The 27,500-nt window shown below is 41.6% G+C and overlaps 1 protein-coding gene across 1 annotated transcript in view; it reads left to right on the top strand.

Moving 5' to 3' along the window:
- The window catches only part of LOC133634271 (voltage-dependent T-type calcium channel subunit alpha-1I-like), a 334,793-nt gene that overhangs the window by 134,196 nt on the left and 173,097 nt on the right, over positions 1-27,500 (top strand). The window contains exons 9-12 of the mRNA XM_062027399.1: positions 137-333; positions 2,801-3,052; positions 19,130-19,281; positions 22,474-22,659. Coding sequence (XP_061883383.1) covers positions 137-333; positions 2,801-3,052; positions 19,130-19,281; positions 22,474-22,659 — 787 coding nt within the window. The remainder of the gene's footprint in view (positions 1-136; positions 334-2,800; positions 3,053-19,129; positions 19,282-22,473; positions 22,660-27,500) is intronic.

Below are 27,500 nucleotides of genomic sequence, written 5' to 3'. Positions count from 1 at the left end.
AAAATAATAAAATAGATAAATGAATCTGCAGTCTGGGGCTGCACAAGTACTGCCGACGCAGGGGGAGCTGCGGTTCATTGACGGGCAGCACGAGTTCCAACATGTAGAGTGAAGAGGTGTGTGATTTGGATTCCAGGTCCACCCTGCCCCCACCGCCACAGAGCCCACCACGCCCCCTCAGGTGAGCCCACGGCGCTCACCACCGCCTGCCCCAATGCGACGGGGTGGTGGCGGCCAAGGAGGAGGCGGAGGCGGAGGAGGGGGCGGGGAGGAGGCGGACACGAGGCTGTGGTACGAGGTGAGGATGAAGCTGTGGGCCATCGTGGAGAGCAAGTACTTCAACAGAGGCATCATGATCGCCATCCTGATCAACACCATCAGTATGGGCATCGACATCACCAGCAGGTGCACACCCTCCTCCTACTTCTCCTCCTCCTTCATTCATTCATTCATTCATTCATTCATTCATTCATTCATTCATTCATTCGTTTGTTCGTCCCTTCATTCATTCATTCATTCATCATTCGTTTGTCGTCCTTTCATTCATTCATGCATTCGTTCATTCATTCATTTATCATTTGTTTGTTAGTTCATCCCTTCATTCATTCATTTGTTTGTTCATCCCTTCATTCATTCATTTATTCATGAATTATTCGTTCATTTGTTAATTTATTCATTATGTATTCGTTCATTTGTTAATTCATTCATTCATTTGTTTGTTCGTCCCTTCATTCATTCATTCATTTGTTCATTCAATCATAATTTTGTTTGTTCATCCCTTCATTAATTTGTGTGTTCACTCGTTTATTTGTTAATTCATCCATTCTTTCATTTGTCCAGTCATTCATTCATTCGTTTGTTCATCCCTTCATTAATTTGTGTGTTTAGTCGTTTATTTGTTCATTCATTATTTAATTTGTCCAGTCAGTCATTCATTCATTCCTTTGTTCATTCATTCATTCGTTTGTTCATCCCTTCATTACTTTGGGTGATTACTTATTTATTTGTTCATTCATTCTTTCATTTGTCCAGTCATTCATTCATTCATTCATTCGTTTGTTCATCCCTTCATTAATTTGTGTGTTTACTCATTTATTTGTTCATTCATTCTTTCATTTCTCCAGTCATTCATTCATTCATTCATTCATTCATTCATTCATTCATTCCTTTGTTCATTCATTCGTTCATTTGTGTATTGCTTTGTTCATTCACTTGTTTGTTTACTCGTTCATTTGTTCATTTATTCTTTCATTCGACCAGTCATTCATTCATTCAGGCCTTTGTTCTATCATTCGTTCATTTGTGTAATATTTTGTTCATTCATTTGTTTGTTTTCTCGTTCATTGTTCATTCATTATTTCATTTGACCACTCATTCATTCATTCATTCCTTTGTTCATTTGTTCATTCATTTGTGTATTTTGTTCATTCATTTGTTTGTTTACTCGTTCATTTGTTCATTCATTCTTTCATTCGACCAGTCATTAAATCATGATTCCTTCGTTCATTCCTTCGTTCATTCATGTATTCTTTTGTTCATTCAGTTGTTTGTTTATTTGTTCATTTTTGCATTCATTCTATCATTAATTTATTTATTGAATCATTCACTCATCCGTTCATTAATTTGTTTATTCATTCATTCATAGATGAATTAATTTGTGCGTTGTATGTGCATTCATTCACTCATTCACGTGTTCATTCAATTATTTGTTAATTATTCATTCATCAGAGTATGAATTAATTTGTCCATTTATTCATCCATTTGTTTATTATTTTATTTGTTCATTTCTTCATTCATTCATTCATCAATGTTTGTGTTTATTAATGCATTTATCAGTTCATGTATTTGTGTATACATGTATTCATTTGTTCATTTATTCATTATTTCGTTTATTCATTTTTTCATTAATTTGTTCGTTCAATAATTAATTAATTCATCCATTCATTTGTTCATTTATTAACTTGCTTATTCATTTACTAATCCATTTAAGTATGTGTGCATTCGTTCATTTCTTCATTTATGAATAGTAGATTTATTTGTTCTTTCATTTATTTGTCCGTTTGTTAATTGTTTTGTTGATTCATTCAGCCAGAATTTCATTAATTCATTGACGTATACGGTCTTTTATTCATCCATTCATTCATTTGTTTGTTCATTCATTCATTCCATCATGTCTTCCTTTATTTTCTTATCGATTCATCCATCTACTAATCCATTTATTTATTTGTTCAGTTATATATTCATCCATTTATTCATTCGTTCGTTCGTTCGTTCGTTCGTTCGTTCGTTCGTTCGTTCGTTCGTCCGTCCGTCCGTCCGTCCGTCCGTCCGTCCGTCCGTCCGTCCGTCCGTTCGTTCGTTCGTTCGTTCGTTCGTTCGTTCGTTCGTTCGTTCGTTCGTTCTTTCATTCATTCATTCATTCATTCATTCATTCATTCATTCATTTGTCCATTCGTTTATTTGTTCATTCATTCATTCATTTATTGGTTAATTAATTAATCAGTTGATTAATTCATTCTTTCACTCATTCATTCATTCATTCATTCAATCCTGTATTTGTTCGTTTGTTCATTCTTTTATGCATTCGTTCATTTGTTCAGTTATTTGTTCTTTGATTGTTTTATTCAGTGATCCATCATCCATTCATTCATTCATCCATCCATGTACAGTAGATGTTTGCCTTGTGTTGGGGTGAGGTTTCATTGGTGAACATCTGTGAGTCATTGAGTCGGCCGTATTGAATATTTCTTTATGACGCACAATTGTTCCCAACTTCCTGTTGTCATGCGCATGGAAACAGCTGGAGTCGCACCTTCCGCTGAACTTTACTCCGTGTTGGAAGTGGCTTTTCACTGGGATCGTAGGCCTGTGTCGCCATGGAGACCATCTCCATGGAAACAAGCGCTGGGTTTTGCACCAGCATCCTTTTGTCTCTTTGGAATGTTCCCTCATTGGTCATTGGCTGCTGTTCCTTGGCGGCTCATCAAGCAGGGCTCCGGGCTGCACGAGTGCCGCCGGCACTGGGAAGCTGCGGTTCGCTTTTGTGGAAGATGTAGTGTGACTTTTTCACTGAGTGAGTTTTGTATCATGAACGTATTAATACAAACACACTTTTATTAGGACGTTTGTGAAGGAAGGAAGGAAGGAGGAGGGAAGGAAGAGATAGGTAGGAAGGAGGGAAGGAAGAAAAAAGAAAGAAATGATGGAAGGTAGGAAGGAAGTAAGGAGTGAAGGAAGGAGAGAAGGAATGAAGGCAGGGGAGGAGGAAGGAAGGAAGGAAGGAAGGAAGGAAGGAAGGAAGGAAGGAAGGAAGGAAGAATTGAGAAGAGGAAAGAAGGGAGGAATTAGGAAGGAAGAAAAACCCAAGTGATGATGACAGGAAGTAAGGAAAAAGGAAGGATAGACGGAGGAAAGAAGGAAGGTGGGAAGGGAGGTAGGACAGACTTAAGTGGTTATGAGAGGAAGAAAGGAAAGAAGGAAGAAATGACGGAAGGAAGGTGAGAAGGAACGTAGTGAGGATGAGAGGAAGAAAGGAAAGAAGGAGGGAGGGAAGGAAGGTAAGAAGGATTTAAGTGGGGATTAGAGGAAGGAAGGACGGAAGGAAGGAGGGAAGGAAGGTGAGAAAGAACATAGTGAGGATGAGAGGAAGGAAGGAAGGACGGAAGGAAGGAAGGAAGGAAGGAAGGAAGGAAGGAAGGAAGGAAGGAAGGAAGGAAGGAAGGAAGGAAGGACGGAATGAAGGAAGGAAGGACTTAAGTGGGGATGAGAGGAAGGAAGGAAAGAAGGAAGAAAAGACGGAAGGAAGGAGGGAAGGAAGGTGAAAATGAATGTGGTGAGGATGAGAGGAAGAAAGGAAAGAAGGAAGGAAGGAAGGAAGGAAGGAAGGAAGGAAGGAAGGAAGGAAAGAAGGAAGGAAGGAAGGAAGGAAGGAAGGAAGGAAGGAAGGAAGGAAGGAAGGAAGGAAGGAAGGACGGAATGAAGGAAGGAAGGACTTAAGTGGGGATGAGAGCAAGAAAGGAAAGAAGGAAGAAAAGACGGAAGGAAGGAGGGAAGGAAGGTGAAAATGAATGTGGTGAGGATGAGAGGAAGAAAGGAAAGAAGGAAGGAAGGAAGGAAGGAAGGAAGGAAGGAAGGAAGGAAAGAAGGAAGGAAGGAAGGAAGGAAGGAAGGAAGGAAGGAAGGAAGGAAGGAAGGAAGGAAGGAAGGAAGGAAGGAGGGAAGAGAGGTAAAAAGGACTTAAGTGGTTATGAGAGGAAGAAAGGAAAGACGGAAGGAAAGAAGGAAGGAAGGAAGGAAGGAAGGAAGGAAGGAAGGAAGGAAGGAAGGAAGGAAGGAAGGAAGGAAGGAAGGAAGGAAGGAAGGAAGGAAGGGAGGGAGGGAGGGAGGAAGGAAGGAAGGAAGGAAGGACTTAAGTGGGGATGAGAGCGAGAAAGGAAAGAAAGAATAAAAGACGGAAGGAAGGAAGGAGGCAAGGAAGGTGAAAATGAACGTGGTGAGGATGAGAGGAAGAAAGGAAAGAAGGAAGGAGGGAAGAAAGGAAGGAAGGAAAGAAGGAAGGAGGGAAGAGGGAAGAGAGGTAAAAAGGACTTAAGTGGTTATGAGAGGAAGAAAGGAAAGACGGAAGGAAAGAAGGAAGGAAGGAAGGAAAGAAGAAGGAAAGAAGAAAGATAAGAAGGACTTAAGTGGGGATGAGAGGAAGAAAGGAAAGAAGGAAGGTGAGAAGGAACATAGTGAGGATGAGAGGAAGGAAGGTAGGAAGGAAGGAAGGAAGGAAGGAAGGAAGGAAGGAAGGAAGGAAGGAAGGAAGGAAGGAAGGAAGGAAGGAAGGAAGGAAGGAAGGAAGGAAGGAAGGAAGGAAGGAAGGAAGGAAGGAATGAAGGAAGGAAGGACTTAAGTGGGGATGAGAGCAAGAAAGGAAAGAAGGAAGAAACGACGGAAGGAAGGAGGGAAGGAAGGTGAAAATGAACGTGGTGAGGATGAGAGGAAGAAAGGAAAGAAGGAAGGAAGGAAGGAAGGAAGGAAGGAAGGAAGGAAGGAAGGAGGGAGGGAGGGAAAGAGGGAATAGAGGTCAAAAGGACTTAAGTGGTTATGAGAGGAAGAAAGGAAAGACGGAAGGAAGGAAGGAAGGAAGGAAGGAAGGAAGGAAGGAAGGAAGGAAGGAAGGAAGGAAGGAAGGAAGGAAGGAGGGAGGGAAAGAGGGAATAGAGGTGAAAAGGACTTAAGTGGTTATGAGAGGAAGAAAGGAAAGAAGGAAGGAAGGAAGGAAGGAAGGAAGGAAGGAAGGAAGGAAGGACTTAAGTGGGGATGAGAGCGAGAAAGGAAAGAAGGAGGAAAAGACGGAAGGAAGGAGGCAAGGAAGGTGAAAATGAATGTGGTGAGGATGAGAGGAAGAAAGGAAAGAAGGAAGGAAGGAAGGAAGGAAGGAAGGAAGGAAGGAAGGAAGGAAGGAAGGAAGGAAGGAAGGAAGGAAGGAAGGAGGAAGGAAGGAAGGAAGGAAGGAAGGAAGGAAGGAAGGAAGGAAGGAAGGAAGGAAGGTGAAAATGAATGTGGTGAGGATGAGAGGAAGAAAGGAAAGAAGGAAGGAAGGAAGGAAGGAAGGAAGGAAGGAAGGAAGGAAGGAAGGAAGGAAGGAAGGAAGGAAGGAAGGAAGGAAGGAAGGAAGGAAGGAAGGAACGTGAAAATGAATGTGGTGAGGATGAGAGGAAGAAAGGAAGGAAGGAAGGAAGGAAGGAAGGAAGGAAGGAAGGAAGGAAGGAAGGAAGGAAGGAAGGAAGGAGGGAGGGAGGGAAAGAGGGAATAGAGGTAAAAAGGACTTAAGTGGTTATGAGAGGAAGGAAGGAAGGAAGGAAGGAAGGAAGGAAGGAAGGAAGGAAGGAAGGAAGGAAGGACTTAAGTGGGGATGAGAGCGAAAAAGGAAAGAAGGAAGAAAAGACGGAAGGAAGGAGGCAAGGAAGGTGAAAATGAACGTGGTGAGGATGAGAGGAAGAAAGGAAAGAAGGAAGGAGGGAAGAAAGGAAGGAAGGAAGAAGGAAGGAGGGAAGAGGGAAGAGAGGTTAAAAGGACTTAAGTGGTTATGAGAGGAAGAAAGGAAAGACGGAAGGAAAGAAGGAAGGAAGGAAGGAAGGAAAGAAGGAAGGAAAGAAGAAAGATAAGAAGGACTTAAGTGGGGATGAGAGGAAGAAAGGAAAGAAGGAAGGAAGGAAGGAAGGAAGGAAGGAAGGAAGGAAGGAAGGAAGGAAGGAAGGAAGGAAGGAAGGAAAGAAGGAAGGAAGGAAGGAGGGAGGGAAAGAGGGAAGAGAGGTAAAAAGGACTTAAGTGGTTATGAGAGGAAGAAAGGAAAGACGGAAGGAAGGAAGGAAGGAAGGAAGGAAGGAAGGAAGGAAGGAAGGAAGGAAGGAAGGAAGGAAGGACTTAAGTGGGGATGAGAGCGAGAAAGGAAAGAAGGAAGAAAAGACAGAAGGAAGGAGGCAAGGAAAGTGAAAATGAACGTGGTGAGGATGAGAGGAAGAAAGGAAAGAAGGAAGGAGGGAAGAAAGGAAGGAAGGAAAGAAGGAAGGAGGGAAGAGGGAAAAGAGGTAAAAAGGACTTAAGTGGTTATGAGAGGAAGAAAGGAAAGACGGAAGGAAAGAAGGAAGGAAGGAAGGAAGGAAGGAAGGAAGGAAAGAAGGAAGGAAGGAAGAAGAAAGATAAGAAGGACTTAAGTGGGGATGAGAGGAAGAAAGGAAAGAAGGAAGGAAGGAAGGGAGGAAGGAAAGAAGGAAGGAAAGAAGGAAGGAAGGAAGGAGGGAGGGAAAGAGGGAAGAGAGGTAAAAAGGACTTAAGTGGTTATGAGAGGAAGAAAGAAAGACGGAAGGAAAGAAGGAAGGAAGGAAGGAAGGAAGGAAGGAAGGAAGGAAGGGAGGGAGGAAGGAAGGAAGGAAGGAAGGAAAGAAGGAAGGAAGGAAGGAAGGAAGGAGGGAGGGAAAGAGGGAAGAGAGGTAAAAAGGACTTAAGTGGTTATGAGAGGAAGAAAGGAAAGACGGAAGGAAGAAGGAAGGAAGGAAGGAAGGAAGGAAGGAAGGAAGGAAGGAAGGAAGGAAGGAAGGAAGGAAGGAAGGAAGGAAGGAAGGAAGGAAGGGAGGAAGGAAGGACTTAAGTGGGGATGAGAGCGAGAAAGGAAAGAAGGAAGAAAAGACAGAAGGAAGGAGGGAAGGAAGGTGAAAATGAATGTGGTGAGGATGAGAGGAAGAAAGGAAAGAAGGAAGGAAGAAAGGAAGGAAGGAAGGAAGGAAGGAAGGAAGGAAGGAAGGAAGGAAGGAAGGAAGGAAGGAAGGAAGGAAGGAGAGGAAGAAGAGAGGTAAAAGGACTTAAGTGGTTATGAGAGGAAGAAAGGAAAGACAGAAGGAAAGAAGGAAGGAAGGAAGGAAGGAAGGAAGGAAGGAAGGAAGGAAGGAAGGAAGGAAGGAAGGAAGGAAGGGAAGGAGGGAGGGAAAGAGGAAGAGAGGTAAAAAGGACTTAAGTGGTTATGAGAGGAAGAAGGAAAGACGGAAGGAAAGAAGGAAGGAAAGAAGGAAGGAAAGAAGAAAGATAAGAAGGACTTAAGTGGGGAAGAGAGGAAGAAGGAAGAAGGAAGGAAGGAAGGAAGGAAGGAGAGGAAGGAAGAGAGGAAAGAAGGAAGGAAGGAAGAGGAGGAAAGAGGAAGAGAGTAATAAGGGACTTAGTGGTTATGAGAGGAAGAAAGGAAGAAGGAAGGAAGGAAGGAAGGAAGGAAGGAAGGAAGGAAGGAAGGAAGGAAGGAAGGAAGAGGAAGAGGAAGGAAGGAAGGAAGAAGGAAGAGGACTTAAGTGGGATGAGAGCGAGAAGGAAAGAAGGAAGAAAGAAGAAGGAAGGAGGCAGGAAAGTGAAAATGAATGTGGTGAGGATGAGAGGAAGAAAGAAAGAAGAAGAGGAAGGAGGAGAAGGAAGGAAGGAAAGAAGGAAGGAGGGAAAGGAAAAGAGGTAAAAAGGACTTAAGTGGTATGAGAGGAAGAAAGGAAAGACGGAAGGAAAGAAGGAAGGAAGGAAGGAAAGAAGGAAGGAAGAAGAAAGATAAGAAGGACTTAAGTGGGATGAGAGGAAAAAAGGAAAGAAGGAAGGAAGGAACATAGTGAGGAGGAGAGGAAGGAAGGTAGGAAGAAAGGAGGAAGGAATGTAGAAATACTCAAGTGGGGATGAGGAAGAATGAAAGAAGGAAGGAAGGAGGAAGAAGAAAGAAGGAAGGATGAAGTAAGAGAAGGATGTAAGTGGGGAGAAGAGGACGGAAGGAAAGTAAGAAGGAAGGAAAGAAGGAAGGTGGGCAGGGAGGTAAGAAGGACTTAAGTGGTTATGAGAGGAAGAAAGGAAAGAAGGAAGAGGAAGGATGGAAGGAAGGAGGGAAGGAAGGTGAGAAGGAATGTAGTGAGGATGAGAGAAGGAAGGAAGGAGGGAAGGAGGGAGAAGAGAGGTAAGAAGGACTTAAGGGATGAGAGGAAGAAGGACGGAAGGAAGGGGAGGAAGGAAGGAAGGAGGAGGAAGGAGGAAGGAAGGAAGGAAGGAAGGGAAGGAAGGAAGGAAGGAAGGAAGGAAGGAGAAGGTAAGGATATGTGGGGAAGAGAGGAAGAGGAGGAGGAAGGAAGAAGGTAGAGGGAAGGAAGGAAGGAAGGAAGGAAGGAAGGAAGGAAGGAAGGAAGGAAGAAGGAAGGAAGGAAGGAAGGAAGGAAGGGAAGGAAGGAAGAAGGAAGGAAGGAAGAAGAAGGAAAGGAAGAAGGAAGGAGGAAGGAAGGAAGAAGAAGGAAGGAAGGAAGGAAGGAAGGAAGGAAGGAAGGAAGAGGAAGAAGGAGGAAGGAAGGAGGAGGGAGAAAAGGTAAGAAGGACTTAAGTGAGGAGGAAGGAGGAAGGAAGGAAGAGGAAGGAAGGAAGGAGAAGGAAGGAATGGAAGGAAGGAAGGAAGGAAGGAAGGAAGGAAGGAAAGGAAAGAAGGAAGGGATGGAAGATGGAAGAAGGAAGGAAGGAGGAAGGGAAGAGAAGAGAAGAGAAGGTGAGAAGGAGATGAAGTGAGGAATGAGAGGAAGGAAGAAAGAAGGAAGGAGGGAAGTAAGATGAGAAGGATAAGTAGGGAGAAGAGGAAGGAAGGAAAGTAGAAGGGAAGGGAGGAAGGAAAGGAGGAATGATGGGAGAAAGGAAGGAAGGAGAAATGAAGTAGGATGATAGGAAGGAAGGAAGGGAGGACAGAAGGAAGGAGGGAAGGAAGGTGAGAAGGACCTAAGTGAAGAAGAAGGAAGGACAGGAAGGAGGAAGGAAGGAAGGAAGGAAGGAAGGAAGGAAGGAAGGAAGGAAGGAAGGAAGGAAGGAAGGAAGGAAGGAAGGAAGGAAGGAAGGACAGACGAAGGAAGGGACGGAAGGAAGGAAGGAAGGACGGAAGGGAGGAAGGACGGAGGAAGGAGGAGAGGGGGAATAATGGAGGTGTGGGAGGGAAGGATGGGAGGTAGAAAAGAGAGGAAGAATGGAAGGATAGAATGGGGGATGGGAGGAAGGAAGGAAGGAAGGCAGTAAGGAAGGCAGGCATCAGTGTGTATGACAGTGTCATGTGTGTATGACATGTCAGCCTACAGGAAGTCATGTGTGTATGACACGTCAGCCAACAGGAAGTCATGTGTGTATGACATGTCAGCCAACAAGAAGTCATGTGTGTATGACATGTCGGCCAACAGGAAGTCATGTGTGTATGACATGTCGGCCGACAGGAAGTCATGTGTGTATGACATGTCGGCCGACAGGAAGTCATGTGTGTATGACATGTCGGCCGACAGGAAGTCATGTGTGTATGACATGTCGGCCGACAGGAAGTCATGTGTGTATGACATGTCGGCCGACAGGAAGTCATGTGTGTATGACATGTCGGCCTACAGGAAGTCATGTGTGTATGACATGTCAACCGACAGGAAGTCATGTGTGTATGACATGTCAGCCGACAGGAAGTCATGTGTGTATGACATGTCAGCCGACAGGAAGTCATGTGTGTATGACATGTCGGCCGACAGGAAGTCATGTGTGTATGACATGTCAGCCAACAGGAAGTCATGTGTGTATGACATGTCGGCCGACAGGAAGTCATGTGTGTATGACATGTCAGCCAACAGGAAGTCATGTGTGTATGACATGTGGGCCGACAGGAAGTCATGTGTGTATGACATGTCAGCCTACAGGAAGTCATGTGTGTATGACATGTCGGCCGACAGGAAGTCATGTGTGTATGACATGTCGGCCGACAGGAAGTCATGTGTGTATGACATGTCGGCCGACAGGAAGTCATGTGTGTATGACATGTCGGCCGACAGGAAGTCATGTGTGTATGACATGTCGGCCGACAGGAAGTCATGTGTGTATGACATGTTCGCCAACAGGAAGTTATGTGTGTATGACATGTCGGCCGACAGGAAGTCATGTGTGTATGACATGTCAGCCAACAGGAAGTCATGTGTGTATGACATGTCGCCAACAGGAAGTCATGTGTGTATGACATGTCGGCCGACAGGAAGTCATGTGTGTATGACATGTCGCCAACAGGAAGTCATGTGTGTATGACATGTCGGCCGACAGGAAGTCATGTGTGTATGACATGTCGGCCGACAGGAAGTCATGTGTGTATGACATGTCGGCCAACAGGAAGTCATGTGTGTATGACATGTCGGCCGACAGGAAGTCATGTGTGTATGACATGTCGGCCAACAGGAAGTCATGTGTGTTTGACATGTCTGCCAACAGGAAGTCATGTGTGTATGACATGTCGGCCGACAGGAAGTCATGTGTGTATGACATGTCGGCCGACAGGAAGTCATGTGTGTATGACATGTCAGCCGACAGGAAGTCATGTGTGTATGACATGTCGGCCAACAGGAAGTCATGTGTGTATGACATGTCAGCCCACAGGAAGTCATGTGTGTATGACATGTCGGCCGACAGGAAGTCATGTGTGTATGACATGTCGGCCGACAGGAAGTCATGTGTGTATGACATGTCGGCCGACAGGAAGTCATGTGTGTATGACATGTCGGCCGACAGGAAGTCATGTGTGTATGACATGTCGGCCAACAGGAAGTCATGTGTGTATGACATGTCAGCCCACAGGAAGTCATGTGTGTATGACATGTCGGCCGACAGGAAGTCATGTGTGTATGACATGTCGCCAACAGGAAGTCATGTGTGTATGACATGTCGGCCGACAGGAAGTCATGTGTGTATGACATGTCGGCCGACAGGAAGTCATGTGTGTATGACATGTCAGCCAACAGGAAGTTATGTGTGTATGACATGTCAGCCAACAGGAAGTCATGTGTTTATGACATGTCAGCCAACAGGAAGTCATGTGTGTATGACATGTCGGCCGACAGGAAGTCATGCGTGTATGACATGTCAGCCAACAGGAAGTCATGCGTGTATGACATGTCGGCCGACAGGAAGTCATGCGTGTATGACATGTCGGCCGACAGGAAGTCATGCGTGTATGACATGTCGGCCGACAGGAAGTCATGCGTGTATGACATGTCGGCCGACAGGAAGTCATGCGTGTATGACATGTCGGCCGACAGGAAGTCATGTGTGTATGACATGTCGGCCGACAGGAAGTCATGCGTGTATGACATGTCGGCCGACAGGAAGTCATGCGTGTATGACATGTCGGCCGATAGGAAGTCATGCGTGTATGACACGTCGGCCGACAGGAAGTCATGCGTGTATGACACGTCGGCCGACAGGAAGTCATGCGTGTATGACATGTCAGCCAACAGGAAGTCATGTGTGTTTGACATGTCAGCCAACAGGAAGTCATGTGTGTTTGACATGTCAGCCAACAGGAAGTCATGTGTGTATGACATGTCGGCCAACAGGAAGTCATGTGTGTATGAAATGTCAGCCAACAGGAAGTCATGTGTGTATGACATGTCGGCCGACAGGAAGTCATGTGTGTATGACATGTCAACCGACAGGAAGTCATGTGTGTATGACATGTCAGCCAACAGGAAGTCATGTGTGTATGACATGTCGGCCGACAGGAAGTCATGTGTTTGACATGTCAACCAACAGGAAGTCATGTGTGTATGACATGCCAGCCGACAGGAAGTCATGTGTGTTTGACATGTCAGCCAACAGGAAGTCATGTGTGTATGACATGTCAGCCGACAGGAAGTCATGTGTGTTTGACATGTCAGCCGACAGGAAGTCATGTGTGTATGACATGTCAGCCAACAGGAAGTCATGTGTGTATGACATGTCGGCCGACAGGAAGTCATGTGTGTATGACATGTCAGCCAACAGGAAGTCATGTGTGTTTGACATGTCAGCCAACAGGAAGTCATGTGTGTATGACATGTCCGCCGACAGGAAGTTATGTGTGTATGACATGTCGGCCGACAGGAAGTCATGCGTGTATGACATGTCGGCCGACAGGAAGTCATGCGTGTATGACATGTCGGCCGACAGGAAGTCATGCGTGTATGACATGTCGGCCGACAGGAAGTCATGCGTGTATGACAGGTGGGCCGACAGGAAGTCATGCGTGTATGACATGTCGGCCGACAGGAAGTCATGCGTGTATGACATGTCGGCCGACAGGAAGTCATGCGCGTATGACATGTTGGCCGACAGGAAGTCATGTGTGTATGACATGTCGGCCAACAGGAAGTCATCCGTGTATGACATGTCGGCCGACAGGAAGTCATGCGTGTATGACATGTCGGCCGACAGGAAGTCATGTGTTTGACATGTCAACCAACAGGAAGTCATGTGTGTATGACATGTCAGCCAACAGGAAGTCATGTGTGTATGACATGTCGCCAACAAGGAAGTCATGTGTGTATGACATGTCAGCCAACAGGAAGTCATGTGTGTATGACATGTCGGCCGACAGGAAGTCATGTGTGTATGACATGTCAGCCAACAGGAAGTCATGTGTTTGACATGTCAGCCAACAGGAAGTCATGTGTGTATGACATGTCGGCCGACAGGAAGTCATGTGTGTATGACATGTCGGCCAACAGGAAGTCATGTGTGTATGACATGTCAGCCAACAGGAAGTCATGTGTGTTTGACATGTCAGCCAACAGGAAGTCATGTGTGTATGACATGTCAGCCAACAGGAAGTCATGTGTGTGTGACATGTCGGCCGACAGGAAGTCATGTGTGTGTGACATGTCGGCCGACAGGAAGTCATGTGTGTTTGACATGTCAGCCAACTGGAAGTCATGTGTGTATGACATGTCAGCCAACAGGAAGTCATGTGTGTATGACATGTCAGCCAACAGGAAGTCATGTGTGTATGACATGTCAGCCAACAGGAAGTCATGTGTTTGACATGTCAACCAACAGGAAGTCATGTGTGTATGACATGCCAGCCAACAGGAAGTCATGTGTGTATGACATGTCAGCCAACAGGAAGTCATGTGTGTATGACATGTCGGCCGACAGGAAGTCATGTGTGTATGACATGTCAACCGACAGGAAGTCATGTGTGTATGACATGTCAGCCAACAGGAAGTCATGTGTGTATGACATGTCAGCCAACAGGAAGTCATGTGTGTATGACATGTCAGCCAACAGGAAGTCATGTGTGTATGACATGTCAGCCAACAGGAAGTCATGTGTGTATGACATGTCGGCCAACAGGAAGTCATGTGTGTATGACATGTCGGCCAACAGGAAGTCATGTGTGTATGACATGTCAGCCAACAGGAAGTCATGTGTGTTTGACATGTCAGCCAACAGGAAGTCATGTGTGTATGACATGTCAGCCAACAGGAAGTCATGTGTGTTTGACATGTCAGCCAACAGGAAGTCATGTGTGTATGACATGTCAGCCAACAGGAAGTCATGTGTGTTTGACATGTCAGCCAACAGGAAGTCATGTGTGTATGACATGTCCGCCGACAGGAAGTTATGTGTGTATGACATGTCGGCCGACAGGAAGTCATGCGTGTATGACATGTCGGCCGACAGGAAGTCATGCGTGTATGACATGTCGGCCGACAGGAAGTCATGTGTGTATGACATGTCGGCCGACAGGAAGTCATGCGTGTATGACATGTCGGCCGACAGGAAGTCATGCGTGTATGACATGTCGGCCGACAGGAAGTCATGCGTGTATGACATGTCGGCCGACAGGAAGTCATGCGTGTATGACATGTCGGCCGACAGGAAGTCATGCGTGTATGACATGTCGGCCGACAGGAAGTCATGCGTGTATGACAGGTGGGCCGACAGGAAGTCATGCGTGTATGACATGTCGGCCGACAGGAAGTCATGCGTGTATGACATGTCGGCCGACAGGAAGTCATGCGCGTATGACATGTTGGCCGACAGGAAGTCATGTGTGTATGACATGTCGGCCAACAGGAAGTCATCCGTGTATGACATGTCGGCCGACAGGAAGTCATGCGTGTATGACATGTCGGCCGACAGGAAGTCATGTGTTTGACATGTCAACCAACAGGAAGTCATGTGTGTTTGACATGTCAACCAACAGGAAGTCATGTGTGTATGACATGTCAGCCAACAGGAAGTCATGTGTGTATGACATGTCGCCAACAAGGAAGTCATGTGTGTATGACATGTCAGCCAACAGGAAGTCATGTGTGTATGACATGTCGGCCGACAGGAAGTCATGTGTGTATGACATGTCAGCCAACAGGAAGTCATGTGTTTGACATGTCAGCCAACAGGAAGTCATGTGTGTATGACATGTCGGCCGACAGGAAGTCATGTGTGTATGACATGTCGGCCAACAGGAAGTCATGTGTGTATGACATGTCAGCCAACAGGAAGTCATGTGTGTTTGACATGTCAGCCAACAGGAAGTCATGTGTGTATGACATGTCAGCCAACAGGAAGTCATGTGTGTGTGACATGTCGGCCGACAGGAAGTCATGTGTGTGTGACATGTCGGCCGACAGGAAGTCATGTGTGTTTGACATGTCAGCCAACTGGAAGTCATGTGTGTATGACATGTCAGCCAACAGGAAGTCATGTGTGTATGACATGTCAGCCAACAGGAAGTCATGTGTGTATGACATGTCAGCCAACAGGAAGTCATGTGTTTGACATGTCAACCAACAGGAAGTCATGTGTGTATGACATGCCAGCCAACAGGAAGTCATGTGTGTATGACATGTCAGCCAACAGGAAGTCATGTGTGTATGACATGTCGGCCGACAGGAAGTCATGTGTGTATGACATGTCAACCGACAGGAAGTCATGTGTGTATGACATGTCAGCCAACAGGAAGTCATGTGTGTATGACATGTCAGCCAACAGGAAGTCATGTGTGTATGACATGTCAGCCAACAGGAAGTCATGCGTGTATGACATGTCAGCCAACAGGAAGTCATGTGTGTTTGACATGTCAGCCGACAGGAAGTCATGTGTGTTTGACATGTCAGCCAACAGGAAGTCATGTGTGTATGACATGTCAGCCGACAGGAAGTCATGTGTGTATGACATGTCGGCCGACAGGAAGTCATGTGTGTATGACATGTCGGCCGACAGGAAGTCATGTGTGTATGACATGTCAGCCGACAGGAAGTCATGTGTGTATGACATGTCGCCGACAGGAAGTCATGTGTGTATGACATGTCGGCCGACAGGAAGTCATGTGTGTATGACATGTCGGCCGACAGGAAGTCATGTGTGTATGACATGACAGCCAACAGGATGTCATGTGTGTATGACATGTCGGCCGACAGGAAGTCATGCGTGTATGACATGTCGGCCGACAGGAAGTCATGCGTGTATGACATGTCGCCCTACAGGAAGTCATGCGTGTATGACATGTCGGCCGACAGGAAGTCATGCGTGTATGACATGTCGGCCGACAGGAAGTCATGCGTGTATGACATGTCGGCCGACAGGAAGTCATGTGTGTATGACACGTCGGCCGACAGGAAGTCATGCGTGTATGACATGTCGGCCGACAGGAAGTCATGCGTGTATGACATGTCCGCCAACAGGAAGTCATGTGTGTATGACATGTCGGCCGACAGGAAGTCATGTGTGTATGACATGTCGGCCGACAGGAAGTCATGTGTGTATGACATGTCGGCCGACAGGAAGTCATGTGTGTATGACATGTCGGCCGACAGGAAGTCATATGTGTATGACATGTCGGCCGACAGGAAGTCATGTGTGTATGACATGTCGGCCGACAGGAAGTCATGCGTGTATGACATGTCGGCCGACAGGAAGTCATGTGTGTATGACATGTCAACCGACAGGAAGTCATGTGTGTATGACATGTCAACCGACAGGAAGTCATGTGTGTATGACATGTCGGCCGACAGGAAGTCATGTGTGTATGACATGTCGGCCGACAGGAAGTCATGTGTGTGTGACATGTCGGCCGACAGGAAGTCATGTGTGTATGACATGTCAGCCAACAGGAAGTCATGTGTGTATGACATGTCGCCAACAGTAAGTCATGTGTGTATGACATGTCGCCCGACAGGAAGTCATGTGTGTATGACATGTCGCCCGACAGGAAGTCATGTGTGTATGACATGTCGGCCAACAGGAAGTCATGTGTGTATGACATGTCAGCCAACAGGAAGGTGCTTTCATGTTTGATAAAGTTCTTGTTGAGCTCTCTCTGGTTAGACACCAGGAACACAGTAGTCTTTAAAACTGATCCCAGGTCTGCCCTAATGAGCCCTTTATGGACCTCCAGGGGCTGCAGTGTCATTTGGCTGATCTGCAACCAGCGTCACTTCTCAGCTCACTACCACAAACTGGAGGGTGTGCATCATTAGCCTCTTATTAGTGCTGGCACAACACACACACACACACACACACACACACACACACACACACACACACACACACACACACACACACACGTGTAAACACAACACAAACACACTGTTTCATCGATTTGTTGCGGCTGCAGTGAAATGTCATAAACGTCATTGGTGGCATCGCTGAGGCGCTGTGTGGAATTCTGATGTGCTACATTCATGATGCTGCCAAATTTAGAACAGTGTGTGTGTGTGTGTGTGTGTGTGTGTGTGTGTGTGTGTGTGTGTGTGTGTGTGTGTGTGTGTGTGTGTGTGTGTGTGTGTGTGTGTGTGTGTGTGTGTGTGCGCGCAGACAAACAGAGGTGTTGCTCTCAGTAAATGTCAGCAAACACACAACGTGAGAGACAATAGTAACAACAACAACGATGTGATGACTTGTTGTTGTCCGAGTGGTGAGCAGATTTTTGTCAGCAAACTTTCACTGCAGGGTTTTTTTTTTTCTCCCTCTCTTGTCTCAGCGAGAACACTTTTGATTTTTAATGATGGCCAATCAAAAGGTGGTTGAAGGTTTCTAATATTTTGCCCACTTGCTGTATACTACGTCAATGCATTGATATAATTATGTCAATCCAAACGTTTTTCTATGTATTTATCATTCTTATTATTATTATTTGTTGACTATTTATTAACTTTTTATTGGCTCTAGTTAGATCCTGTATAGCCAATGTTTTTCTCCCCCTTGTTATCATTAATGGAATGAGTTAGCATGTTGTGACAATGCCACATGTCGACCCAGGGTGCAGAGAAGGCAAGCGATGTGCAGGCAGAAGGTCATTTAATTAGGAACCGGGCGGGCAATAGAAAAGGAACTAGTAAAATAAAATAAAAAACTATAATAATAATAAAAAAGTACAAGTAAAAAAAAAAAAAAGTTTCATTTAATTAGTAATAGGGCAAAAGAAAAGTAACTAGTAAAAGTAAAAAATGTATAAATAAATAAAAGTGAAAGTAAAAAAGAAAAAAATGATTAAGAACTGGGCAAAAGAAAAGTAACCAGTAAAAGTAAAAAAGGAACAATAGGGAAACATTTTTTAAATTTAATTAGGAACCCGGCAAAAGAAAAGTAACTAGTTAAAGTAACTAAAAAAGTTAAAAAGAAAAAAAAGTTTAATTTAATTAGGAACCAGGCGAAAAAAGTAACTAGTTATAGTAAAAAAGTCAAAAATAAATGGGAAAGTAAAGAAGCAAAAGAAAAGTACCTAGTAAAAGTTAAAAAAAAAAGTAAAAGAAAAAAAGAAAAAAAAGTTTTATTTAATTAGGAACCAGGCAAAAACAGTAACTAGTAAAAGTAAAGAAGGTAAAAAAAAAAAAAAAGTAAAAGTAAAACAAACAAAAAAAAAGTTTCATTTAATTAGGAACCAGGCGAAAAAAGTAACTAGTAAAAGTAAAAAAAGGTAAAAAAATAAATGGGAAAGTAAAGAAGTACAAAAAAAAAGGTTAATTTAATTAGGAACCAGGTGAAAAAAGCAACTAGTAAAAGGAAAAGGAAAACAAAGTTCAATCTAATTAGGAACCTGGCAAAAGAAAAGTGACTAGTAAAAGTTAAAAAAAAAGGAAAAGGAAAAAAAAAAAGGAAAAAGAAAAAAGGAAAAAAAAAAAAAAAAATGAAAGGAAAAATGAAAAAAACGTTTTCTTTAATTAAGAACCAGGTTAAAAAAAAAATAATAATGAAAGTAAAAAAGGTAAAAAAAAATTTTATTAAAAAGTTAAAAAAGTACAAAAAAAAAAGGTTAATTTAATTAGGAACCAGGTGAAAAAACAAACTAGTAAAAGTAAAAAAAAAAAAATTTAAAGTCAAAATGTTTAAAAAATAAGTACAAATAAGTAAAACAGTAAAAGGAAGTCCAAAAGTACATCATGGCAAACATGGAATAATGATGCTGACATGACCTGATGCTAACATGGCGCTAACATGATGCTAACATGACGTCAACATGACGCTAACATGACGTCAACATGACGCCAGCATGATGCTGACCTCATGCTAACATGATGCCAACCTGATGCTAATATGACACTAACACGACGCCAACATGATGCTAACATGATGCCAACCTGACGCCAACATGATGCTAACCTCATGCTAACATCATGCTAACATGACGCCAACTTGATGCTAACATGGCGCTAACATGATGCCAACCTGATGCTAACGCGACACTAACATGATGCCATCATGACGCTAACATGACACCAACATGATGCTAACCTCATGCTAACGTCATGCTAACATGACGCCAACTCGACGCTAACACACTCCATGTTGGTATTTGAACGGCTGTTTTGTTCCCGTTCAGCCCGAGGAGCTGACCAACGTTCTGGAGATCTGCAACATCGTCTTCACCAGCATGTTCTCTCTGGAGATGATCCTCAAGCTCACCGCCTTCGGCTCCTTCAACTACTTGAGGAACCCTTACAACGTCTTCGACGGCGTCATCGTCATCATAAGGTACTTTTTTTTTCAATGCAGCGCTCAAATACTGATCTTTTTTTTATATTTTTTATTTGTCGCAACAAAAAATTAGATTTTATCATCCAAAACAATATTCATGTACCGGTATCGATTCCCAGGTACCGGAATTTGGTACCGTATCGGTTCAAATGAGCAAATAAGCACCACCGGGTAAAAATGCTTAGAATGATGATATATATATATATTGAGTATACTCGTGTTTGGTATCAACTCATCAATGCTGACTCAGCAGTTTTGCGTCAAAATGATTCCTGCCGGGTGCCACCTGCTCGGGTGAGGGTTGGGATGCCAGCGCGTCCAACAAGTCTTGTCGCCTTGATCTCCTTCCGGTTTTTGGATGTTTCCCTTTATTGCCCGATCAGATCCGCATCAAAGCCCAACAAGGAGATCAGAGGCACAACGTTTCGCCGCTCTTTCCATCAAACACGCCATTGTTGGCGACGCCGCTCTGATGTGACGCTCGCCGTCTTTGATGGCCGCCTCCCCGCCGTGAACACCCGCCCGGGTAGGAGGAGGACTTTTATGTGCTCCGCCAAAAAAAAAAAAAATCTCTCCTTCGTTTGTCAGAGAATCATTGAAGTTGTCAGTCAGGAGGCTCTTTGTGGAAGAATCCAGCCGCTAAAAGGGAGCTAGCACACCGACGCTAGCATGTCACTAAAAGGGAGCTCGCACGCCGACGTTAGCATGTCGCTAAAAGGGAGCTACCACGCCGACGTTAGCATGCCGGTAAAAGGGAGCTAGCACACCGACGTTAGCATGTCGCTAAAAGGGAGCTAGCACACCGACGTAAGCATGTCGATAAAAGGGAGCTAGCACACCGACGTTAGCATGTCGCTAAAAGGGAGCTAGCACACCGACGTTAGCATGTCGCTAAAAGCTACAGACACCTAGCGTATTAGATTGAAGTCCTTTATTCTGAAGAATAGACAAGCATTTATGTCCAAGGAGACCATTTGTTTACAGCCAGCATGATGCTTTAAAATGTAATGATAGCATGTAGCGTACATAGCTACGTTTGTATTGCTAACTTTGTTCTTCAGCGACGATACTAACGTAGCGTGATGCTGAAATGTAATGTTAGCATGTAGCTCACATAGCTTTGGTAGTGTTGCTAATGTTTTTCTCCTTTAGAAATACTACTGTAGCATGATGTGAAAATGTAATGTTAGCATGTGGCGTACATAGCTGTGTTGTATTGCTAACGGTTTTCTTCAGTGATGATACTAACGAAGCATGATGCTAAAATGTAATGTTGGCATGTGGCGCACATAGCTGTGTTGTATTGCTAGCGGTTTTCTTCAGTGACAATACTAACGTAGCATGATGTTAAAATATAATGTTAGCATGTAGCTCACATAGCTTTGGTAGTGTTGCTAATGTTTTTCGTCTGTAAAAATACTAATGTAGCATGATGCTATAATGTAATGTTAGCATGTTGCGCACATAGCTGTGTTAGTATTGCTAATGGTTTTCTCCAGTGAAAATACTAATGTAGCATGATGCTAAAATGTAATGTTAGCATGTGGTGCACATAGCTGTGTTGTATTGCTAACGGTTTTCTTCAGCGACGATACAAACGTAGCATGATGCTAAAATGTAATGTCAGCATGTGGCGCACATAGCTGTGTTGTATTGCTAGCGGTTTTCTTCAGTGACAATACTAATGTAGCATGATGTTAAAATGTAATGTTAGCATGTAGCTCACATAGCTTTGGTAGTGTTGCTAATGTTTTTCTTCTCTAAAAATACTAATGTAGCATGATGCTAAAATGTAATGTTAGCATGTGGCGCACATAGCTGTGTTAGTATTGCTAACGGTTTTATTCAGCGACGATACAAACGTAGCATGATGTTAAAATGTAATGTTAGCATGTAGCTCACATAGCTTTGGTAGTGTTGCTAATGTTTTTCTTCTCTAAAAATACTAACGTAGCATGATGCGAAAATGTACTGTTAGCATGTGGCGCACATAGCTGTGTTAGTATTGCTAACGGTTTTCTTCAGCGACGATACAAACGTAGCAGGATGTTAAAATGTAATGTTAGCATGTACCTCGCATAGCTTTGGTAGTGTTGCTAATGTTTTTCTTCTCTAAAAATACTAATGTAGCATGATGCTAAAATGTAATGTTGGCATGTGGCGCACATAGCTGTGTTGTATTGCTAACGGTTTTCTTCAGTGACAATACTAATGTAGCATGATGTTAAAATGTAATGTTAGCATGTAGCTCACATAGATTTGGTAGTGTTGCTAATGTTTTTCTTCTCTAAAAATACTAATGTAGCATGATGCTAAAATGTAATGTTAGCATGTGGCGCACATAGCTGTGTTAGTATTGCTAACGGTTTTTTTTCAGTGACGATACTAATGTAGCATGATGTTAAAATGTAATGTTATCATGTAGCTCACATAGCTTTGGTAGTGTTGCTAATGTTTTTCTTCCCTAAAAATACTAATGTAGCATGATGCTAAAATGTAATGTTAGCATGTGGCGCACATAGCTGTGTTAGTATTGCTAACGGTTTTAACTATGGACCAAATGCAGTTGTTTGTGACTAATTACGATTTAATTGCGGACAAAATGTAATTGATTGCGACTCATTTTGAGTAAACTACGGACAAAATTTGATTGCCTAGGAAAATTACGAGTCAACTATGGAAAAAAAATGTAATTAATCACGATTAATTACAAGTTAAAATGTGATTATTTATCTCAATTAGAAGTTAACAGTGGACAAAGTGCAATTATGCAATTAATCCCAGACATTTACGAGTTAACTATGGACTCAATGCAATTAATTAAAAATTATTTTTATTTTATTTTATATTTTATATATATATATATATATATATATATATATATATATATATATATATATATATATATATATATATATATATATATATATATACATATATATATATATATATATATATATATATATATATATATATATATATATATATATATATATATATATATTTTATAAATATATTTTATTTTATATTTATATAATATATTTATATTTATTTTATTTCATTTAACTTTTTAAAATGTATTTATAATAAGGATTAATTTATTTATTTATCATTTATTACGACAATTAGGAGTTTTCCAGAAAGCTCCACGTTGAACCATCTCTCCCTGCCTTACCTTCATGTGTCCAGCGTCTGCGAGATCGTGGGTCAGTCCGACGGCGGCTTGTCGGTGCTGAGAACCTTCCGGCTGCTGCGTGTGCTCAAGCTGGTCCGGTTCATGCCGGCCCTGAGGAGACAGCTGGTGGTCCTGATGAAGACCATGGACAACGTGGCCACCTTCTGCATGCTGCTCATGCTCTTCATCTTCATCTTCAGGTAATCGCTTCCGTGAAAAGTTGGACTTGAAAATAATCTGTGTAAGGTACACTAACTACACATAAAAGCAACTTTTAATTCTCTGCCATTAGTCATGACTAATTACCAGTTAACTACTGACAGAACGGGATTAATCAGGATTAATCGCGAGTTAACGATGGACAAATGCAATTCATCAGGAGTAATTACGAGTTAACTACTGACAAAATGGTAATATCAGAATTAATCGCGAGTTAACGATGGACAAATGCAATTAATCGGGAGTAATTGCGAGTTAACTACTGACAAAATGGGATTATCAGGATTAATCGCAAGTTAACGATGGACTAATGCAATTCATCGGGAGTAATTACCGGTTAACCACTGACAAAATAGGATTAATCAGGATTAATCGCGAGTTAACGATGGACAAATGCAATTCATCGGGAGTAATTACGAGTTAACTACTGACATAATGCTATTTTTAGGATTAATCACAAGTTAACGATGGATAAATGCAATTAATCGGGAGTAATTACGAGTTAACTACTGACAAAATGGGATCATCAGGATTACGCACAAGTTAACTATGGATAAATGCAATTAATCGGGAGTAATTACGAGTTAACTACTGACATAATGGTATTTTTAGGATTAATCACAAGTTAACGATGGATAAATGCAATTAATTGGGAATAATTACGAGTTAACTACTGCCAAAATGGTATTATCAGGATTAATCACGAGTTAACGATGGATAAATGCAATTAATCGTGAGTAATTACGAGTTAACTAGTGACATAATGGTATTATCAGGATTAATCACAAGTTAACGATGGATAAATGCAATTAATTGGGAGTAATTACGAGTTAACTACTGACAAAATGGTATTATCAGGATTAATCACAAGTTAACGATGGATAAATGCAATTAATCTGGAGTAATTACGAGTTAACTACTGACAATATGGGATTAATCAGGATTAATCAGAAGTTAACTATGGATAAATGCAATTAATCAGGAGTAATTACAAGTTAACTACTGACAAAATGGTATCATCAGGATTAATCACAAGTTAACGATGGATAAATGCAATTAATCGGGAGTAATTACGAGTTAACTACTGACAAAATGGGATTATCAGGATTACGCACAAGTTAACTATGGATAAATGCAATTAATCGGGAGTAATTACGAGTTAACTACTGACAAAATGGGATTATCAGGATTAATCACAAGTTAACTATGGATAAATGCAATTAATAGGGAGTAATTACGAGTTAACTACTGACAAAATAGGATTAATCAGGATTAATCACAAGTTAACGATGGACAAATGCAATTCATAGGGAGTAATTACGAGTTAACTACTGACAAAATGGTAATATCAGGATTAATCACGAGTTAACGATGGACAAATGCAATTCATCGGGAGTAATTACCAGTTAACTACTGACAAAACAGGATTAATCAGGATTAATCGTGAGTTAACGATGGACAAATGCAATTAATCGGGAGTAATTATGAGTTAACTACTGACAAAATGGTATTATCAGAATTAATAACAAGTTAACTATGGATAAATGCAATTAATCGGGAGTAATTATCAGTTAACTACTGACAAAATGGTATTATCGGGATTAATCATTAGTTAACTATGGATAAATGCAATTAATCAGGAGTAATTTCCAGTTAACTACTGACAAAATAGGATTAATTGTCATGTCTGTGTTGATCTTGTTTTTGTTTTGCTTGGTTTTTGGACACTTTTTAGTTCCTGGTTTCACTTCCTGGTTTTGTTTTGTTTCCATGGTTACTCATTAGTTTCACCTGTTCCACGTTTGGACTCACACACACCTGTCTCACGTTTTCACATTGTCATGTCACGCACCTGTTCACAGTTAGTCACGCACCTGTTTTCACTTATCATGTCACTATATAGGCTTTTCTGTTTCTGTTGTTCGTCCTGGCGACATCACACATTCATGCCATGTTCACAGTTCCTTGTCACGTAAGTTTTTGTTTAATGTTCATAGTTCTCCGCCATTGTGCGCGCCTTTTGTTTTGTCATAGTCAAGTTTTTTCCTCTGCGGTGAGCGCTTTTTGTTTGTACCCTTTTGTTTGTACTTTGTAGTTTATAGTAATAATTAAACTATGTCTTTACCTGCACGCCACGTCCGTTCCAATTCTTGCATCTTGGGAAAACAAAACCCTCACAGTCCCCGTTATGACATTAATCAGGATTAATAAGAAGTTAACGATGGATAAATGCAATTAATCGGGAGTAATTACGAGTTAACTACTGACAAAATGATATTTTCAGGATTAATCACAAGTTAACTAAGGATACATGCAATTAATCGGGAGTAATTACGAGTTAACTACTGACAAAATGGTATTATCAGGATTAATCACAAATTAACGATGGATAAATGCAATTAATCGGGAGTAATTATGAGTGAACTACTGACAAAATGGTATTATCAGGATTAATCACAAGTTAACGATGGATAAATGCAATTAATCGGGAGTAATTACAAGTTAACTACTGACAAAATGGGATTAATCATGATTAATCACGAGTTAACGATGGACAAATGCAATTCATCGGGAGTAATTACGAGTTAACTACTGACAAAATGGGATTAATCATGATTAATCACGAGTTAACGATGGACAAATGCAATTAATCGTGAATAATTACGAGTTAACTACTTACAAAATGGTATTATTAGGATTAATCACAAATTAACTATGGATAAATGCAATTAATCGGGAGTAATTACCAGTTAACTACTGACAAAATGGTATTAATCATGATTACTCGCGAGTTAACGATGGACAAATGCAATTAATCAGGAATAATTACGAGTTAACTACTTACAAAATGGTATTATCAGGATTAATCACAAATTAACCATGGATAAATGCAGTTAATCGGGAGTAATTACCAGTTAACTACTGACAAAATGGTATTAATCATGATTAATTGCGAGTTAACGATGGACAAATGCAATTCATCGGGGGTAATTACGAGTTAACTACTGACAAAATGGTATTATCAGGATTAATCACGAGTTAACGATGGACAAATACAATTAATTGGGAGTAATTACGAGTTAACTACTGACAAACTGGTATTATCAGGATTAATAACAAGTTAACTATGGATAAATGCAATTAATCGGGAGTAATTACGAGTTAACTACTGACAAAATGGTATTATCAGGATTAATCACAAGTTAAATATGGATAAATGCAATTAATCGGGAGTAATTACCAGTTAACTACTGACAATATGGGATTAATCAGGATTAATCACAAGTTAACTATGGATAAATGCAATTAATCAGGAGTAATTACTAGTTAACTACTGACAAAACAGGATTAATCAGGATTAATCGCGAGTTAACGATGGACAAATGCAATTCATCGGGAGTAATTACGAGTTAACTACTGACAAACTGGTATTATCAGGATTAATAACAAGTTAACTATGGATAAATGCAATTAATCGGGAGTAATTACGAGTTAACTACTGACAAAATGGTATTATCAGGATTAATCACAAGTTAACTATGGATAAATGCAATTAATCGGGAGTAATTACCAGTTAACTACTGACAATATGGGATTAATCAGGATTAATCACAAATTAACTATGGATAAATGCAATTAATCTGGAGTAATTACGAGTTCACTACTGACAAAATGGTATTATCAGGATTAATCGCGAGTTAACGATGGACAAATGCAATTAATCGGGAGTAATTACTAGTTAACTACTGACAAAACGGGATTAATCAGGATTAATCGCGAGTTAACTATGGATAAATGCAATTCATCGGGAGTAATTACGAGTTAACTACTGACAAAATGGTATTATCAGGATTAATAACAAGTTAACTATGGATAAATGCAATTAATTGGGAGTAATTATCAGTTAACTACTGACAAAATGGTATTATCAGGATTAATCACAAGTTAACTATGGATAAATGCAATTAATCGGGAGTAATTATCAGTTAACTACTGACAAAATGGGATTAATTAGGATTAATCGAGAGTTAACTATGGACAAATACAATTAATCAGGACTAATAATGAGTTAACTACAGAAATACATTTGATGAAGTTTGATATGTACAAGTTAACCGTGGAAGAAATGCAATTAATTGTGATTAGTTTCGAGTTAACTACAGACAAAAATGTAATTAACTGCAAAAAATAACGAGTTAACCGTGGACAAAATGCCTTTCATCGCAACTAATTACGAGTTAACTACTGACAAATGTGATTATTTATGACAATGGCAAATTAACTATGGACAAAATGTGATTAATCAGAATTAATCGCGAGTTAAGTATGGACAAATGCAATTAATCAGGACTAACAATGAGTTAACTACAGAAAAACATTTGATTACGTTAGATATCTACAAGTTGACCGTGGAAGAAATGCAATTAATTGTGATTAATTACGAGTTAACTGCAGAAAATGATTTATTAATTGCAAAAAATAACGAGTTAACTGTGGACAAAATGCATTTAACCGCAACTAATTACGAGGTAACTCCTGACAAATATGATTTTTTACGACAATGGCGAGTTAACTATGGACAAAATGTGATTAATCAGGATTAATCACGAGTTAACTATTGACAAATGCAATTAATTGGGACTAATTACGAGTTAACTACAGAAATGTTTTTGATTACGTTTGATATTTACAAGTTAACCATGGAAGAAATGCAATTAATTGTGATTAATAACGAGTTAACTACAGACAAAAATCTAATTAATTGCAAAAAATAACGAGTTAACTGTGGACAAAATGCATTTCATCGCAATTAATTACGAAG

This window comes from Entelurus aequoreus, linkage group LG18 (genome assembly GCF_033978785.1).
Source record: "Entelurus aequoreus isolate RoL-2023_Sb linkage group LG18, RoL_Eaeq_v1.1, whole genome shotgun sequence".
NCBI lineage: Eukaryota > Metazoa > Chordata > Actinopteri > Syngnathiformes > Syngnathidae > Entelurus > Entelurus aequoreus.
This window is presented reverse-complemented; position numbering and strand designations above follow the sequence as displayed.